This window comes from Equus asinus, chromosome 26 (genome assembly GCF_041296235.1).
Source record: "Equus asinus isolate D_3611 breed Donkey chromosome 26, EquAss-T2T_v2, whole genome shotgun sequence".
In the NCBI taxonomy this organism is placed as follows: domain Eukaryota; kingdom Metazoa; phylum Chordata; class Mammalia; order Perissodactyla; family Equidae; genus Equus; species Equus asinus.
In genome coordinates, this window is record NC_091815.1 from 29,512,013 (window position 1) to 29,531,489 (window position 19,477).

Below are 19,477 nucleotides of genomic sequence, written 5' to 3' on the forward strand. Positions count from 1 at the left end.
ACCACTGACAGCTTGCCTGGCCCAGAAACTTCTTCCACTACGTGGGTCTTCTAGACTAGCTTCCAGGATGTGCTGCATGCTTCCCGCCAGGCAGCCCTTTGGTGTTTTGAGTAATCGGGTTGAGTTTGGATGAATTCTGTGCCGCTGGTCAAGCCCAGTCTTCCTCCTTTTTTTCTGGTTAACCTACAAAAACAAACTTGTTTAAGAGGCAAAGCGCTTATTTGTGGTCAAAGAATTGCAATTCCAGGAGCACAGAGTCAGGTAGAAACGCAAATAGTGTCTGAATTACAGAAGAGGGGCCCAGGGTTTCTGTGAGGAAAAGCGAGGATGAGGTGAGCTGTGTTACAGAAGAGTTCATCGGTGCGGGGTTGAGGTGAGGCTAGGTTTGCCCTTCGTAGATTGGCTTGAGATTCCGTCATCAGGCAAAAGTCTAGGCTTGTACCCCACTGATGGGTTAGTGATTCAGTCATCAGCAAAGTCCAGTTTCATCAGTCCTTACAGACAGGATATTCTTGTCCTTACTGACTTCTTGGAATGCTGGTGGTTTGGTCCAGTTTGGAGAATAAAGAAATTAAGACGTGCAAGGCAATTCCTCTGAAATGGCTGCTCTGGCTCTATTTTAATATGGCTCCACTCACATCATCTTTTACATTTTTTTCTCACTTTTTTTTTCTTACACATGTAACTATACTAATAAGCAATTGTCAAGAAAATATCTCATAAAGGAGAGAAAAATGAAGCTTGGAATACGGAAAGAAAATAAAAACCATCATAGAGTGGAAGTGATGTGTGGGTTAGAAATGGAGATCTTGAAAGAGGATTGGCCTGAACTGCATGGGACAAGAAATTTAAGGACCACAAGACGTCAGTCTTACCTTGACTGGACTGCCTCCTTTGTTCCATGTGTACCTGGATGCATCTAGAACAGTGTCAGCTGGCATGAGCTGTTGATTCCAAGGTACCAAGAAATCACAGAAAGGCAAGTGCTGATCAGATCATAATGCAGAAGCAGCAAAAGCTTCCTGCATTTCCTTGGTTGTAATTGCTCACTTAAAAAAAATGTGGTCTCTCAGTGAATAAAAGCTGCACTGGCAGGGAAGTGGAGAAAATATTGCAATGTTGAAGGGGGTAAATCCTATATAAAATCTTGGAAATGTTTCTTCTATGAGTTCATCTTCAGCTGTCACAGTACCTACTTCCAATCTGCTCTTGATATCAAATCCAATAAATCAATCACGTGCCTTTTTCCATAAGCCAGTTGAAATCAGAGAGGCCATAATTTATTCTGTGAGATATGGGCTCAAGTCCAAAAAATTGTAGAATAACCACTACCACAAACAAAATGCAAACAAAAAAAACCCCTCCCCCAGAATAAGAAAGTTGTCCTGCCTACTTTTCTCTTGAGCAAGAATGAAATATTCTATTACGAAAGCTTTAAAAACACACACACTGGAGAAAAGAGTTAGACATCCATAAACTCAGCTTCCAGATTCAACAATTATTGGCATGTCGCCCCACTTATTTCATCCAACTTTATTTTCTTCCTTTTTTATTACTGAAATAAATACAAATCCATGACATCTTGTCACTTCTCCCCAAAATATTTTCCTATATTTCTCAAAAGCATAAGAACATTTATTTGCACCACCACAATACCATTATCATACTGAACAAAATGAACAATACTTTCTTAATATTAATTTACTCCATCCTTATTTGAAGTTCCAAATTCTCTCAAAAGTCTTTTAGACTTGGTTTGTTTGAATCAATAGCAAAACATGTCCATTCGTTGCGTGATTACTGCATAACTCTTGTGAGTCTGCTGTAATCTAGAACCAGCCTCTTTCCCTCTTTTAGTCATCCCCTTGATCTGCTGGAAGAAACAGTATCAGTAGTAGGATTCCTATGTACAGGATTTGTCTGACAGCTTCCTGGACCTGTCTTGACTTTTTCCTCAACTGCTGTTTTATGTGGAGGTCTCCAAAGAAACGCACACTGAGACCAAGAGTGGAAAGCAAAGTAGACATTCAGCCCGGCTCCAAGTCATCTCTGTCCCCGAGAGTGTATGAAGGCGATCCTGAATTGCTGCTGGCCTTGCAGCCAACTGGCAGAAGCAAATATAACTTTCTGTGGAGGAAAGACATTATCATCCCTGGCTACAAAATATTACTACATTAAAAATTACATAAATAATGAGCAAGGAAGGCAAAAACACTATGCTAGGACTACTGAGGGATACAGCATAATGATAAAAAGATTAAGTTCTCCAAGAACATAAAGCAAATATATATATACACATACGCATGTAATATATATCTTCAAATATATTTTCTAAAAATTGGCAGAACTACAAGGAGAAATACTCCCTGATTACCTAATAGAATACACACATGCAGAAAAACAGTAAAAAAACAATAAATATAAGGAAGATTTGACCCTATCAGGAAATCTGATCTAATAATTATATGTAGAATACACATCTGAGGACACAGGGAATGTTTACAAAATTTGATCATATGCTGAACCATAAAGCAATAACAGCAAAGTTCAAAACATTTTAATAATAGAAAGTATATTCTCTGACCAAAATGCAACTAAGCTAGAAATCAGTAATGAAATCCTTACTAGATAATTGTAGTACGTCTGTAAATTAAGAAAATCAATCTTAACCATGGATTCTTGATCCGTGAGAGCTCAATGGATGGGCTCAGTGGAATCTGGAATATATTTTATACTGAATGGTAATAAAAATAACACATTTCAACATTTATGAGATGCGACCAAAGGCATACTTCAAGGGAAATAAAAATCATTAAATACATGTATTGGAAAAATAAATGCTGAAAACCAGTAAGGGACACATCCATCTCAAGAAGTTTAAAAAGGATAGTGGTGGATTTCCAATTCCGAACAAGATGGACTAAGCACAGTCTACCCTATTCCTCCTGCTATTTACAAATAAAACCCCTACACACGCACGTGCGTACACACACACACACACACAAATAGGAAAACTAATAAAAGTCTGAATGGAGGGAGGAAGATGGCAGACTGACTAGGGACATTGGGACTTGAGGAATAATCTGAAGGTGAGTTCCTTGGTGTGGGTGTTTGTGTGCCTTTCAGGGCAGGACCATTTTGACTAAATACATCCTCTTTCAGGTAATACCACAAAAAAGCCACACTCCTTCCCCTCGTCACTCAGCCCTGACGTCCAGGAGACTGTGGGCAGAGCCCTGTTGCCCATTCCTGCCTTGCACTCATGAGAGGCCCCCTCCTCCCTCCCTTCCAGGAGCTTTGGAGACTGTGAAGTGGACCCCTGTTTGATACCAGCTCAACACAAGCTTGACATAAGGGAAGCCATTTTTGTAGAAAGGGAGCCATATTGTAACTATGGATAACCTCTAAGTAGTTAACCCAGCTGGATGTGCTCTGGCTTGCATGTAGCCTAGGTAATAAATAACTGAAACATAAAGAAAACTGCAAGCATTATGACTTATGACCCCTGCTTAGCTTTATACCTCCCAGCTGTGATAAGACGGTAACTGCGTTCTGTTGAGTTCCCTAGAAATGTAGTAACCCCCAGTCTATGGCACTAGATGCACAACCTTCTGGACCCTCTCCTCCAACAACCCCCAGAGAGAGATTCTATAGTGGCATACGTCATCAGTGACAGCTGAAGGGTCTGATGTGGCGTCCCCTCAATGTATAGCGCCAGAAGGTGTGGCGACCCCAGTCGGCAGTACCATATGGTCAACATTCTGGACCCCCTCCCCTATAGCCCACTAGCCCTGTATAATTGCTTCAAGATTTTGTATTTTCTTTAAGATGGTTCTCTAGGACATGAGTCCACCATCTTACGATTAGCTGGCTCTTCACATAATAAAAGTCCTTTCTCTACTACCATGTTGCCTCTTGACGTATTGGCTTTTGTCTTGCAGAGAGCAGATGGTGTCCTTTGCGCGGGGACATGTTGACCATCCTGGTCCCCTGCACTGAATGAATGTCAGCAAAGAGGCAACAACCTACCCCATGCTAGAGAGTGGGAGAAGGATTTCAGAGAGGAGGGAGCTGGAAAAGGAACTTAAAGTACCTCAGCAAAAATAAATAAACAAAATTTTTAAAATTAAGGGATAAATTAAGCAAATGTGGCAAAACCTTTATTGTTGTGGAATCTGATGGGAACGGGGAAGTCCGTTTTACTACTCTCTTTGAGTGTTTGAAAATTTGACAGCACAAGCTCAAAAGTAATCATAGCCAAATCAGTTCTACAGCCTGAGGAGACGCTTTAAGTTACCTGAAGTCTTAAATCTCGGCTTTCAAAAGTCTCCACCCCAAATTCAATACTCGGGTTGCCCATTTGGGCTGCATTTAAGGCATGCTGTCTAGCTTGGAGAAGAAGCTCAAGTTACTAAGTTATTAACTCCCTAGAAATGTGAGTCACAGCGACGAGAGAGTGTGAACTGTACTCAATGCACTAAGTGCACCTATTTAATTCTTTCTTTTTTTATTTTTTTTTAGCCAAGTGTGGCAGAGATTGGCTGGCTGCTCTTCAAACCCACTTCTTCCTTTGGGGCTGGACTCCAGTGCCAAGCTCCTCTTACTGTTAGGTGTGGCCACCTGACTGGGTTCAGGCCCATGGAACGTGGAGGGAGGGCTTGGGCACAATTTGCAAGCCTGGCCCAGGGAAACGTCCAATATTTGATCCTCTTGCCTTTCCCTTTTTGCCAGTGGAATGGGAAGGACACTGAGGAGGCCAGAGCCACAGGGTGGACGGAGCCTGGGTCCCTGACTGATCATGTGGAAGCTGCCATTAACCGGGAGCTCCCCACTGGACAATGAGCCACAAATCAAGTTCTGTTGTGTTAAACCCCTGAGATGTGGGGGTTGATTTACAGCACTTGGCTTCTCTCCAGTAATACAGCAGATAAAAAAGGAGGGTGGCTTTTTGTTTGCTTTTGCTTTTAATTTTATTTTTGGAAGATGACCAGAGGTAGGAAAGGGCTAGATCATGAGGGTGGCAGAGGCCATGCTAAGAGAGCAAGGACTTTCAGTGACTCTTAATCTTTCGGGGAGTTTGGAGTCAAAGACCCCTTTCTGGCAGCTGATGAAAGTTATATATCCTCTCCATCCCCAAATACACATAGTCAAAGAATTTTACAGATCATTTCAGAAGACTCTCTGACTCTCTGAACCCCATACGTGGAGATTTAGATGGTCCTTGGGCTCCAGATGAAGAAATGCTTTGCGTGATGGGGAACCACTTTAGTTGAGGTATAACTGACATATAATATTAGTTTCAAGCGTACGACATGATGATTTGATATTTGTATATATTGCAAAATGATCACCACAATAAGTCTAGATAACATCCATTAATTTTAGTTATTGTATTTTTTGGTCCCAGGGTTTCTATGAGTCCAAATTCTCTGGTGAAACTTTCCCTCTGTTTTCTTAATGGTTTAATCAATATTATTTTAAAGTCTGTCAGATAACTCTGGTATGTACTTCATCCCGGGTCTGTTTTTGTTCCCTTTGGTCCTGATTTCTAGCAAACCTGATAATTTCTGAATGTCAGATATTATATATGAAAAATTGTGAAGGTTCTGGATGATTTTATCGTGTTCCATAAAGGATTTAACTTTCTGGGGGCAGGCAGGTAGAGTAAGGCGGACCACCTTTATCTGAGGGAGGATGGCTAGCCATTGTTCACGAGGATGTGGGAAATGTGGATGCTCTTATATACTTCTCGGAAGGGAAGTGTTCAGTAAACATCAAATTTAAAATACATTTCATTCTGAAAATTTCTCCTACAGAAATGGGAAGAAAATAATGAATATCGGCTCTGTAAGTCATCCCCTCTCTCCCTGGAGATGTCTAAGGAGGGTGACATCAGTGAGACGACCATATAAACATGCTGACAGTATCTGCTGGCATGAAGATAATCAAGAAATTCTAACTTAAAAATGGGCTTTTAACTGAGTATATCTAGTTTGGCCAAATTGGCAACTGCAATTAAACTTGGAATTTACATATATATGGAATATGGTTTGCTGGGGCCATAAAGTCGGTCACGCGATCTCTTTATCCTTACACGAATGACTAATCAAATACAAAATCTAAGAGTTCCAGAACCAAATAGCTTCCTCTGAGGCGACAGGCACCCCACACACTGTTGATGTCCTTCTGTCCCTCTGAAGCCAAAATGCTTCCCAGTGCATAATTACGAAGCTTTGTTTCATCACTTCAGGCCTCTCAAAAAAGGAATGCTACATCTGGGCCTGATTGGGACAATATTGACACACATTTTTAACCTTCATCTGTAATTCCCAAAAAAGCATTCCAGGGCAGGAAATGGGACAGGGAGCAAGGTGTGTTTTTAATGGTTTTGAGGCCCTCATGAAAGGAAAGCTACACCTGTGTATAATTTTTGTTTATATCCTTTGAATCATTAATAATATATGTTCCATAAGAATTATGATTCATGGGAGTCTACGATAATTGATTACTTTGTGTGTTACCACAGGAGTTAACAGGAGAATTGAGAGAATATAAATTTCATGGTTCTCAATTTTTCATTGACTTTTTAGGAGAGTGAAGACCGTTAGCAGGAAGTAAGTAAAAATTAATACATAAACATAGCAGAATGCTCTGCAGCCATTAAAAGGATGTAGCAGATGAATTTGTTGATAGGGTAAATGTTTTTAACATATTGATGAGTAAAATCAAAAGTTAGCAAATACTGAGAATGTAGTAGGTGTAATCACCTACTACAAAAAAAAAAGTAGGTGTAATCCTACTTTTGAAAAATATTACACAGCGGTATTTGGCTACGGAACATGAGGCATAGGAGACCAAAGTATTCACAGTATGGATCTGAGTGGTGAGTTTTAATTTTCAAAGATTTTCACTTACACATTGAGTTTTTCTGTACAATTTTATTTGCAATGTTCATGCATTAATTTCAAGTCAGTTTCCTGGGGTGTAAATGACATAGGGTAATATTCACTCTTTTTAGTGTGCAGTTTTATGGATTCTAACATATACACTGCCAAAATCAAGATACAGAACACTTCCACCACGCCACAATGTTCTCTCACGCCCTTTGTGATCACTCTCTCCGCTATCCCCAGGCAAACAGTGACCTGTTACCTGCCCCTGTAATTTTGCCTTTTCTAGAATGTCTTATAAATGGAATCACACAGCACGCAGCCTTGTGAGTCTGGCCTCTTTCCCTGAACACAGTGCATTTTGAGATTCATTCATGTCGTTATATCAGTAGTTTCTTCTTTTATTGCTGAGCGGTACTCCATCGTATGGACATAACATGGCTTGTTTTTCCATTCTCCAGTTAAAAGACATTTGGGTTATTGTGAAGTGTTGCAATTTTAATAATGCTGCTATGAACTTCTGGATACGGGTCTTTGCATAAACCTGTTTCCATGGGATTGCTGTGATGTATGCTATGTGTATGGTCTTTATAAGAAACTGCCACATCGTGTTTCAGAGCGGCCGTAGTACTTGGCATTTTTACAGCTAGGTCTGAGAGCTCCAGCTGTTCCCCACCCTTTTCTGCACTTGGTATTGTCCAGTTTTTCATGTGAGTCATTCTAATAGGTGTGTAGTTCTATTTCACTGTGGTTTTAATTTGAATTTCCCTGATGACAGGTGATGTTGATCACAATATCACGTGCTTATTTGACATCCATATATGTTCTTTGGCAAAGTGCCTCTTCAAAACTTTCGCCTATTTTTTTTTTTTTAAATGGGTTGTTTTCTTAGTATTGAATTTTGGAAGTTCTTTATATATTCTGAATACGAGTCCTTTATAACAGATGTTTTGCAAATATTTTCTCCCAGTCTGTAGCTTCTCTTTCTATTTTCATGTGTCTTTTGAAAAGCAGAAGTTTTACATTTTGGTGAAGTCCAATTTATCAAATTTTCTTATATGGATCATACTAAGAACTCCTTGCCTAAGGCAAGGTCACAAAACTATCCCATGTTTTCTTCTAGAACTCTTACTGTTTAGGATTTACACTTAGGTCTACGACCCATTTTGAGTTAATTTTTTGTATGGTGTGATCTGTAGGTTGTGATTTATTTCTGTGCACATGGATATTTCTTTTTTTTTTTTTTGAGGAAGATTAGCCCTGAGCTAACATCTGCTGCCAATCCCCCTCCTTTTGCTGAGGAAGACTGGCCCTGAGCTACCATCCATGCCCATCTCCCTCGACGTTATATGTAGGACGCCTACCACAGCATGGCATGCCAAGCGGTGCCATGTTCGCACCCGGGATCCGAACCGGCGAACCCTGGGCCGCTGAAGCAGAACGTGCACACTTAACTGCTGCACCATGGGGCTGGCCCCAGACATGGATATTTAATTATTCCTGCACACTTTGTGGAAAGGTTATCTCTCCCACTGAATTGCTTTGGCACCTTTGTCAAGAATCAGTTGACCAGGGGCCTGGCCCCATGGCCGGGTGATTAAGTTCACGCGCTCAGCTTCACTGGCCTGGGGTATGCCAGTTCGGATCCTGGGTGCAGACCTACACACTGCTCATCAGGCCATGCTGTGGTGGCGTCCCACATAAAGGAACTACAGTGACCTACAACCAGGACATACAACTATGTACTGGGGCTTTGCAGAGAAAATGCACTTGAAACGAATGTGTATTCAACCACTGTTGTTCTGTAAATTGCAAATAAGTCAAGTTGGGTGATGGTGTTGTTCCAGTCTTCTATTTTCTTTTTGATTTTCTGTCATCTTGTTGGATCAATTACGAAGAGAGCTACTGAGTTCTCCAACTATACTTGTGACTTTCCAGCAGTTTTTGCTTCATGAATCCTGAAGCTCCATTGTTAGGTGTGTACACATTTAGGATCGCGTGTCTTCCTGGTGTACCCCTGGTAATATTCCTTCTATGAATTCTTTGCTGATACTAATATAGATAGGCCAGCTTTCTTTTGACCAGTTTTAGCATAGCATACTTTTTTCCATCCTTAGTCTTCTAACCTACTTGCCTCTTTATATTTAAAAAGGGTTTCTTGTAGAAAACATATGGCATATACAGTCATGTGCTGCATAGTGATATTTCGGTCAACAATAAACCACATATATGACAGTGGTTCCCTAAGACTGGTACCATAGAGCCTAGGTGTGTAGTAGGCTATACCATCTAGGTTTGTGTAAGTGCACTCTGATGTCTGCATAACAACGAAATCGCCTAATGATGCATTTCTCAGACTGTATCCCTGTTGTTAAGCAACACATGACTGTAGTTGGATCTTCCCTTGTTATCCAATCTCACAATCTCTGTTTTAAGTGATGTGCTCAGAACATTTACATTTAATGTAATTAGTTATCACTGGATTTGAACCCGCCATCACGTTTACTGTTTCCTATTTGTACCATGTGTTATTTGTTCAATTTTGGGGTTTTTTTGAAGAAGAAGATTGGCCCTGAGCTAACACCTGTTGCCAATCTTCCTCTTCCAACCCCACCAAAGCCCCAGGACATAGTTGCATATTCTAGTTCTAGGTCCGTCTAGTTCTTCTGTGTGGGATGCCACCACAGCATGGCTTGTGTAGGTCTGCACCTGGGATCTGAACTGGCGAACCCTGGGCCACCAAAGCAGAGCGTGCAAACCTTAACCACTACACCACCAGGCTGGCCCCATCCTGTCTGCTTTTGAATTGAGTAATTTTTATGATTCCATTTTATCTTCACTACTGGCTTATTAGTTATATCCCACTTAAATTTTTTAAATGGTTGCCCTAGGGTTTATAATATGTGTCTATAATTTTTCAGTCTACCTTCTAATAATATTAGGCCAATTCTTGTAGTGTATGACAGCATACTTCCAATTTCTCTCTGTCCTGTTAGAGCTCTTGTTACATTTTACTTTTATATATGCTATAAACTCACAAAACCTGGCTCCTATTTTTACTTTAGTGAGTTCTATTTTCAAGTGATTATTTTAAATTTACCTCCATTTTAACCATTTTCAAAGTTCTTTCTTTTAGTAGATCCAAGTCTATTTTTGGTATGATATTCTTTCTGCCTGTAGAAATTCCTTTAATATTTCTTGTATGCAGATCTTCTGGTGGTGAATCCTATTAGCCTTTCTTCACCTGAAGATGTCTTTATTTTGTATACTTTTTTGAAAGATTTTTTTCATTGTGCTTGGAATTTTCTTAATGAGGAATATTGGCCCTGAGCTAACATCTGTTGCCAATCTTCCTCTTTTTGCTTGAGGAAAATTGGCACTGAGCTAACATCTGTGACAATCTTCCTCTATTTTATGTGGGGTGCTGTGACAGCATGGCTTGACAAGTGGTGGTAGGTCCATGCCTGGGATCCAAACCTGTGAACCCTGGGCCGCTGAAATGGAGTGCGGGAACTTAACCACTATGCCACTGGGCCAGTCCATCATTGTCTTGGAATTTTTTATTAACGGCATTTTGTTTCAGAACGTTAAAAGATGTCACTCCATTGTCTTCTGGCTTGCATGTTTTTTATCGTCTTTTTCTCATCTCTGTTCCCTGTAGGCATCATATCCTTTTTCTCTGTCTGCCATCGATAGTTCCTCTGCACTGTTCATTTTCAGCTGTTTGGCAATAATGTGTGGTTTTTGTTTTTATTTTCGTTTTTTTAGATCCTGCTTAGGGATTCTGACGTTCTTGGATCTGGGTGAGGTCTTTTGTTATTTCTGGAAAATTCTCAGCCATTATCATTATTTGTCTTCTCATTTTCTCTCCTCTCCCCCTGGATTTCCAGTTATACATATATTCGACCATAAAAAGTTTCCTCACAGTTCTTGGATACTCTGTTTTCTTCACACTCTTTTTGTGTTTCAGTTTGTGATTCTGATTGACCTATATCCAAGTTCTCTGCCACTTTTCTCAGCTGTGTTGAGCCTGCTTATGAGTTCCCCAAAAGCATCGTTTGTGATAAATTTTACTTTCTAGCATTTCCCATTTGATTCTTTATTAATTTCCACTGAAACTCCCCCATCTGTTCACGTATATTGTCTGCCCTTTTCAAGAGAGCATTTAACACATCAATCGGTCATATAAAATTCTCTGATATTTCCAAAATATGGTCATTTCTAAGTGTGGTTTTATTCATTAGTCAGCTGTCTCTTGGCAGAGGGTTGTTTGTTCTTTTTTTTAATCTTGTAATTTTTTATTGAATGTCAGATAACATGTGTCAAACAGTGGAGAGTGAAATAAATAGCATTTTTGCCTGGAACCGGGCACACCTGTTCTGTTAGGATGTTGGAGTTGGGGGAGGGTGTTGAATCCACCTGGTCAGGAGTTGGATTCTGTTGTTACAATAGTTATCTTCAGGGCACCACTTGAAATTTTTCTAATGTTACCTTGTGCTTGGGGTCCGGGCTGAAGTGCTGGGGGGTGTTTCTCAATGTCCCTACTACACCCTCAGCTTCTGGCATCCCTGTGCACCTGTGCCACAGAAGGATTCTCTTGCACAGAAATGCAAGAAATGCATTCCACGTTCTTGCTGTTTTCCCAATGCAGCCTGCTATTGCTTGTCACTAGGAGCAAGCTAGCCTATTTATGGGACCAGGGATGTTCTTAATTGCTTTGGTTCAGTCTCAGTCTTGAGTGAGGACTGTAGAGGTCAGAGATCTTACGCATTCTGGGGAGCTAGGACTACACAGCATTAAAAACAGCAGCTCTCTTTCATCGGCTATAACCAAAAAAGCAGGTGATACTGCCACCGTGTGAGCAACCTGAGGACAAGGGTTCACACAAATGGACAGAGGCGAGAGAATTAAAGAAAAGCAATATAAAGTCCCCTTGACCGACTCAGACCCAAGTCTTACCCTGTCTGTTATCTTTTCATTTATGTGAACTGAGAAAAATTTTTGGTTTCAGCGACTCTGAATTACATTTTCTCTTACTTATAACTAAAAGCATCCTAACTGATAAAGCCACCATGAGCCCTCATGATCTTCCTTTGGAAGTGACGATAGTAAAGAAATACATTCGAAGTCCTGGATTTCTGATGATACTGTGTAACTTGAATTAGCACCCTGAAAGCCAGGCTAAGCGAGTGCCTTGGTCACCACCCATCCATCCAACAGGGGGAAGTCTAACCGAACAACTACGATGTGCCAGTTTATGGTACTCTTGAATTGCACTAGCACATTCTAGGCTGCAAGGGCTTTGAGACCTAAAGACATTTCACAGAACGATAAAGTTGCTGACACTTTACCTATATCCTCAAAAATCTAGAGAATTTTGAAAATTAACTTCAGGGGTTTTATTCTTTAATTTTGGCCATAATGCCATCTAGTGAAATGGAGCAATCATATTATGAGTTTTTACCTCTAAGAGATAATATCTCAGCAGTTTATTACTTTAGTAAAATTGGTAAATGTTAACTGTACATTTTTTAAAACTTAAGTACACAAAAGAAAAAAGACTAAGCCAAAGTTTTCCAGAGAAAACCACTGTACACATGATGGTGAGCGATCTTTCATACATTATCTATTGAGTACGCATTTGAACACACAGGTATACAGACGTTAACTTAGTATTAGGAAGGTACAGCCCACATTTTCACTAAACAATGTTTCCTTTCCTGTCATTTTAGGTCAATTCCATACTTTCTGTAGCTCCATATTATAGGAACATAGAGAAATTTATCCAAACTCTTATCTATTTCCAGTTGAAAAATACTGGACTACCTCGTAGTACACACGCTTTCTCACTGTTAAAATTGCTTTATCATAAATTATTATCCCATGATTTCCAGATGGGTAAGCACAACTTACATTTTCATGTATATTCTATCACTCTTCTCTAAGAAGGTTGTATTTTTCACTCCCACCAACAAAATGCATTGTTCTTTTTTATTTATTGGCAACAGATGTTGCCAATCTTCCTCTTTTTCTTTTTCCTCCTCAAAGCCCCAGTGCATAGTTGCATATCCTAGTTGTAGGTCATTCTGGTTCTTCTGTGTGGGACGCCTCCACAGCACGGCTTGATGAGCGGTATGTAGGTCCACACCCGGGACCCAAACCTGCGAACCCTGGGCTGCTGAAGTGGAGTATGCAAACTTAACCACTACACCACCAGGCCAGCCCCCACGCATTGTTCTTGAAGATAAAGACAACCAAGGATAAGAAAATCCTATTCTAATAATCAGTACATTTGATAAAATGTTTAGAAAAAGTCAAGAGTTGTCCTTTCCTTGTGTGAATGGGAGAAGTGTGGGGACAGAGAACTTGACAAAATTAAAGTCCTCTAAACTTGTCACACATCCTGTCTGAGGAGGTTAGACTTGAACAAAGGCTCTAACTCCCAGAAATCAGTCGGATCAAAAGGACTTTGATGGAAACAGGGAGACTAAAAAACCAAGCATTGTAATTTTGACATTTATTAAGAAAGTACTTCTCATTAGCAACCATTTCTGACTCTTTCCAAATATTACAGTAAAACTCTGCTTTACCACACAGGGCAGGGATAAAAATTCAATTATGAAAAATGCAGTGTTCCATTTTTGTAAAGTTAACCAAAAACATTGTTTATCAGTTTGTACTGTCATTTAAAGTGCACATACATGCACACAAACACACACACAAAGCTAAACTTAAACTGATAGTATACTGTATAGAAAGAGACCAAATGGTGAGAAATTCAGCTCATCCTTGCTTAAGAAGGGACAAAGGATGGGAACCAATCCCAACAGGGTCACAACCAAATTCATGTAATTTCAGACTGCAACCTTGCTTGATGTTCGACATTTCAAATACTATTTATCTACTTGAAGTACTTATATTAAGGCTACTTGCAGGATTCCCACCCCCCGCCCCCCCGCACCCCAAACACATTTTTAAATTATTTTGGGCGGGAGGGAAATGAGCTTAATAAAATTTTCAAACATGATACCTTTACAGGCTTTTACTCATTTAGCACAAGTACGGAGCACCTACCCTGAGGTATGGAATGTCACGGTTCTGTAGACTTAGCAGTGAAGGAAGCCCCTGCTCTCGTTAAGTGTACGTTCTAGCGGACGTGGATGTGCACAGGCTCGCGCGTCCTGACCATAGTCTTATCTTCTATGAGCCCTAGTGCAGCGACCAGCTAGAGTCACGTGCAATGACTGAGGTTCGAGTTCTGGCAGAACCCCTCTCGTTAGATGTCTCTGCTGTGTAGTCTCCTGACCATTGTGAACATCGAGGACGGGCAGAAACATGGCATTTTCATTAAAGAAATTATTTTTCTACTCTAAGAACTCTAGTGAATGGAAAATTTCAGCTCCCATTTGAGGACTTCACAGCGAAACGGAACAGCACTTCACAGAACTTCATGTCTGTAAGGGTTCTCAGATGAAGGATAGCCCTTGCCATCCTCTTCGCTTTTATAGAACTTAGCATCACTGTGCACTCTCTGATGAATCAGAAGACCTGAGCTCCAACGGAAACCCTTCCCACACGCATCGCATTTGTAGGGTTTCTCTCCTGTGTGGACTCTCTGATGGGCCTGAAGGTTTGATCTCTGGCTGAAGCCCTTTCCGCACACCTCACACTTGTAGGGTTTCTCTCCAGTGTGGACTCTGTGATGGGCTTGAAGACTGGAAAACCCACTGAACCCCTTCCCACATTGTTCACATTTATAGGGCCTCCCCTCTGCATGGACCCTCTGATGAGCTTGAAGGCGTGAACTCTCACTGAAGCCCTTTGTGCACACCTCACACTTGTAGGGTTTCCCTCCCGTGTGGACCCTCCGATGTGCTTCGAGGCGTGAACTCTGGCTGAAGCCCTTCCCACACATCTCACATTTGTATGGTTTCACTCTAGTGTGGACCCTCTGATGACCCTGAAGGTATGCCCTCTGACTGAAGCCCTTCCCACAGACCTCACATATGTAGGGTCTCTCTCCAGTGTGGACACTCTGATGACTCTGAAGGTACGATCTCTGGCTGAAGCTCTTCCCGCACTCGTCACACTGGTAGGGCTTCTCTCCTGTGTGGACTCTCTGATGGGCCAGAAGCGTTGAGGCCTTACTGAAGCCCTTCCCACATTCTCCACATTTATAGGGTTTCTCTCCAGTGTGGACTCTCTGATGAATTTGAAGATTAAAGCTCCAACTGAAGCCCTTCCCACACTCCTCACATTTGAATGGCTTTTCTCCAGTGTGGACTCTCTGGTGGCCCTGAAGGTGGGAACTCCGACTGAAGCCCTTGCCACACTCCTCACACTTGTAGGGTTTCTCTCCAGTGTGGACTCTCTGGTGGCCTTGAAGGTATGAATTGCGACTGAAGCCCTTCCCACACTCCTCACATTTGTAGGGTTTCTCTCCAGTGTGGACCCTCTGATGGGCTTGAAGGTATGAGCTCCGACTGAAGCCCTTATCACACTCTTCACATTTATAAGGTTTCTCTCCCGTGTGGACCCTCTGGTGAACAGTAAGAACTGATCTATGACTGAAGCCTTTACCACAGGCATTGCATTTGTACGGCTTCTCTCCACCGTGGACTCTCTGATGATCTTTAAGTTTTGAACTCCAATTGAAGCCATTCCTAAACTCCTTATAAGGTTTCTCTGCAAGGTGAATTTTCTGATGGCCTTGAAGATAGGCATTTTGGCTGAATTTGTTACCACAAACATAATATTTATATGGTTCTTCCCTGGTGTGGACTATCTGAAGGTCCTGAAGACGTGAGGCCAGACTGAAGCCATTCCCACACTCCTCAGAATTATAGGGAATCTCTTCCATGTGAACTCTATGCTGAAGGTTAAGATTTGAGGCACAAATGAAACCCTTCTCACACTCCACACCTGTGTATAGTTTCTCTTCAGCGTGCATTCTCTGATGGACTTGAAGACAGGAACTCTCATTAAAGACAGTCCCATTCTCCTCATATTCGTGGGGTTCCCCCCCAGTACGGACCCTAAAAATACTATTAAGGTCTAAGCTATGACTGAAGGCTTTCTCATAAATGGTGCGTCTGTAGGATGTCTCTCCTGTGTGAAGTTCGTAAGTGTCGAGAGGCGAGCACTGACTGAAGTCCTCACCATATTCACATTTACATGGCTTCTCCTCTGTATGGACTCTCCGATGGGATTGGAGATGCGAACTCTCAGAGACACAGCCATCTCCTCTAGGAACACTTTGATGAATACGAAGGACTGAACTATAACTACAGCCCTTTCCACGTGGACTGTATGTGTGGGGCTTCCCTTCTGAGGGGAACTGCTGATGGATTTCAGAGCTGGCGTCATCACTGAAGGATTCTCTGTACTCATTAGGGGGATAGGGTTTTTGCCCTGTTTGAAGAAAGTCTTGATTGCGCAATGAAACCTTCATGATGTCTTCTCCACAGTCGTGGCAGCTGTAGTTTTTCTCTGTTCGGTGTAGTCTCAGATTATCATTGTGATGTGACATCCAACTGACGCTGTCACACTTACAGAAATTATTTTTCCTGGAAATTTGCTGACATCTACACTGATAATTACATGACTCTGTCAGATATGTTTTCCTCCAAGAATGCTGGGCTCTCCAAGATGGAAAGTCTTGGTTTGTTATGTAAGTGGAACCATCCTCTGCATGAGTCAATACATAGTTCTCATCTTCAGGAATCTGAATGGGTATTTCTGCCCAAACCTGGCAGGCGGAATCACCTTGTTTTGGCACCTGAGAAATATTCCCTTGAAAATTGTTCATGGAATCTTGACACCTCATTAACCCGCCTGCACCTTGCTGCCAGTTCTGCCAGGAGGAAAGCTCTTTGGGGGAAGGGCAGCTTAATCCCACTTCTCGAATACTCTCCATATGATGTTCATTCTTGGTTCCTATAAGGATAAAGAGAATTTAGACATATGTGCAAGTGAAGGCTTTTATTCAGAGACTTCACGATTTTGCACTTAGGTCATGACATAAAACTTAATGAACTAGAGGAAGATTTATGTTACTATTTCTAAGAGTACTTAGAAATGGCTCTTCTTTGGCTACACCAGGAATATTAGTTGGCTCCACATAATTCAGGCTATCTATATGCCTTAAAATCAGGGCTTTGCAACACAACCTGGACATCAAACATGATGGCCCTGTTCAAAGGGCCTAGTGAAACCACACACAGGTTATCACGGGTTCATCATAGGTTGCCTGGAGATCCCAAAAATAAAACAAAAGGGGAGAGTCTCAAATTGGAAAGAACATAATTTCAAGTGGACAAATGCTTTATGTCCTGGTAGCTTTTCTTTTTTCTCCAGCACATGGGCATCGTAATGTTGATTGTTTGTTCGTTTGTAAGGAGATTGTGTGTAAACGCTAGGCAGATAAAGGTAAACACAGACATTTAATCTATGGTTGAGCCTGTCTCTAAGGAGCTATTTATCTTCATGAGAATAAGAAACTCTTCCAAGTTACTGTAAGCCGTTATCAGTTTTAACTCTTTTCGAAAGATATTTTGGGGGCTGGCCCTGCGGCCAAGTGGTTAAGTTCACATGCTCTGCTCCAGTGGCCCAGGGTTTCACTAGTTCGGATCCTGGGTGCGGACATGGCACCGCTCATCAGGCCATGCTGAGGTGGCGTCCCACATGCCACAACTAGAAGGACCCACAACTAAAAATATACAACTATGTACTGGGGGATTGGGGGAGAAAAAGCAGGGGGGGAAAAAAAAGGAAGATTGGCAACAGTTGTTAGCTCAGGTGCCAATCTTTAAAAACAACAAAAAAAGATATTTCACAATTATCAAGGGCCCCGGTGCAGGTCAGAACGTGAAACACTGTGACAGAATTCAACTCCAAAGACAGAAGAAAAACATGGCGGCTGAGGGAGGCAAGCACAGCCAACGTTCCCGGCACCTATAGGCGTCCTTTGAGGCAACTCATTAAACAAACCAAACTCAGTGAACACTGACTTTGGCTTGCCTCATTTGACTGGAAAATTACTTTCCTGTTCAGGGAATTTGAGGCAACAGAAGAGCTGAAGACAGACATGTCTGGGTGGAAATGGCTTGTCACTTAGCTACTAAAGCTCCGATTCTAAGCAGACAGCAGATCCTCATATCCTGCGGAGCAGCATCCTCCCTGAGGACACCTGGTTCAACAGGGTTGAAGAAATGACGTATGAGCTTCCGACACCTGGTGGTACATTAATCCTCTACAGCATCCAGAATAGACAGCAGTAAAGGAGGATTTGTTTCCGTAACATGAATATAATCCTCAACAGGATAATTCTTCCTTACCTAATTGTGTTTGTCTCTCCACACTGGAATGTGTCAGTCACAAGGACAAGGACTCTGTTTTGCGCACTGCATTACCCTCACTGCCTAGAACATTCCTAGCCAAGAGGAGCTGCACACTGAGCATGTAACGAGCAGACCACAGGGAGTCACTCTCACTTACAAGACCAGGAGGGCGTGTACGTGTGTGCTGTTTTTCACGGGAAGGGAACTGGTGATGGCAATTCTGCTGCGAAGCTGGAAGGCCATGTGAGAGGTGGGGCTCTACTCAGGGTGTCACCTGCTGATGAGAAAGGCAAAGCTCACAGGAATCTCTTGTGGATTGTGCCTTTCCAATTTTTGAAATAACCTTTAAAATAGTGTATTTTTTCTTGTATAGAATCTTCCCCGTAGTCCCACCCTATCGCCAATTTAAAAAAAAAGGGAAAAATAAAAGGCCACACTGATGACTGCGTGGCACTAGGCCCGGGGGCCATGCATGGACTGCAGGTGACACTTCATGGCATAGCCATACGCACTCATCCCGGTGCTGCAAACAACGCTTAGAGATGACTCTGGTTTCTCAAAAGCAATGCTTTCAGTGATCACGTTAATATTTCATTACCTAAAGCTGAAATGAAGGGACATATTATAAGAGGCACGTCAGATAAAGTAAACAGCTTATATGTGAGAAGTTCGGGCTTCCAGTTAGAGTTAATCACAATGCTTATAGGGTTGTTTAGGAATCATCAAAACACTGACTACACATCCATAAAGATACAGTTTAATGTGTCACATCTTTGGGACGGATGTGGTGGCTTAAGGACATGAAAGCAGCTTGCTAGTCAAAGCCCAGTTTCTTACAAAGCAACTGTTTCAAGACAAATTTGTACATAATTTATGACATAAGAATCTCTCAAATACATAGGAGATTCAAGTTTCTTTCTGACCAGTGGTTTACTGTCAGAAGGAGAGAAGAAGAAGAAAAAAGGTCATTTCACTTAGTTTCAGCCTCTTGTGGAAAAGATCACACATTTAACAACATTAACTTTAATTTCCTTTAGTCAACAGTGCATACTGAAACACCTTATTTGTCATTTCTTTTCCATATCTCAAATTTAAGTTCTATTTTAATATCAACGGTAGAGCGCTGATGAGAAATTGCGCTGTCAAATTTATAAGGGAACATTACTGATGGAGAAAATAAGCAGTGCAAAGAAAGACCTCACTTGAAGTGACGAGGATGAGAATTTGCTTCATCTTCTTAGTAATCGT

General features: G+C 41.5%; 1 protein-coding gene across 3 annotated transcripts in view; it reads right to left on the reverse strand.

Moving 5' to 3' along the window:
* Positions 1-2,137: 2,137 nt before the first annotated feature.
* ZNF112 (zinc finger protein 112) overlaps positions 2,138-19,477 on the reverse strand; it is a 43,814-nt gene continuing 26,474 nt past the window's right edge. For 2 of the 3 annotated variants that reach the window (XM_044758934.2, XM_014831720.3), the window contains exon 5: positions 2,138-16,826. In XM_044758934.2, coding sequence (XP_044614869.2) covers positions 14,329-16,826 — 2,498 coding nt within the window. In that variant the 3' untranslated portion in view covers positions 2,138-14,328. Of the gene's footprint in view, positions 16,827-18,386; positions 18,504-19,477 lie in introns of all 3 variants that reach the window. The other variant, XM_070498546.1, reaches the window with a different exon arrangement.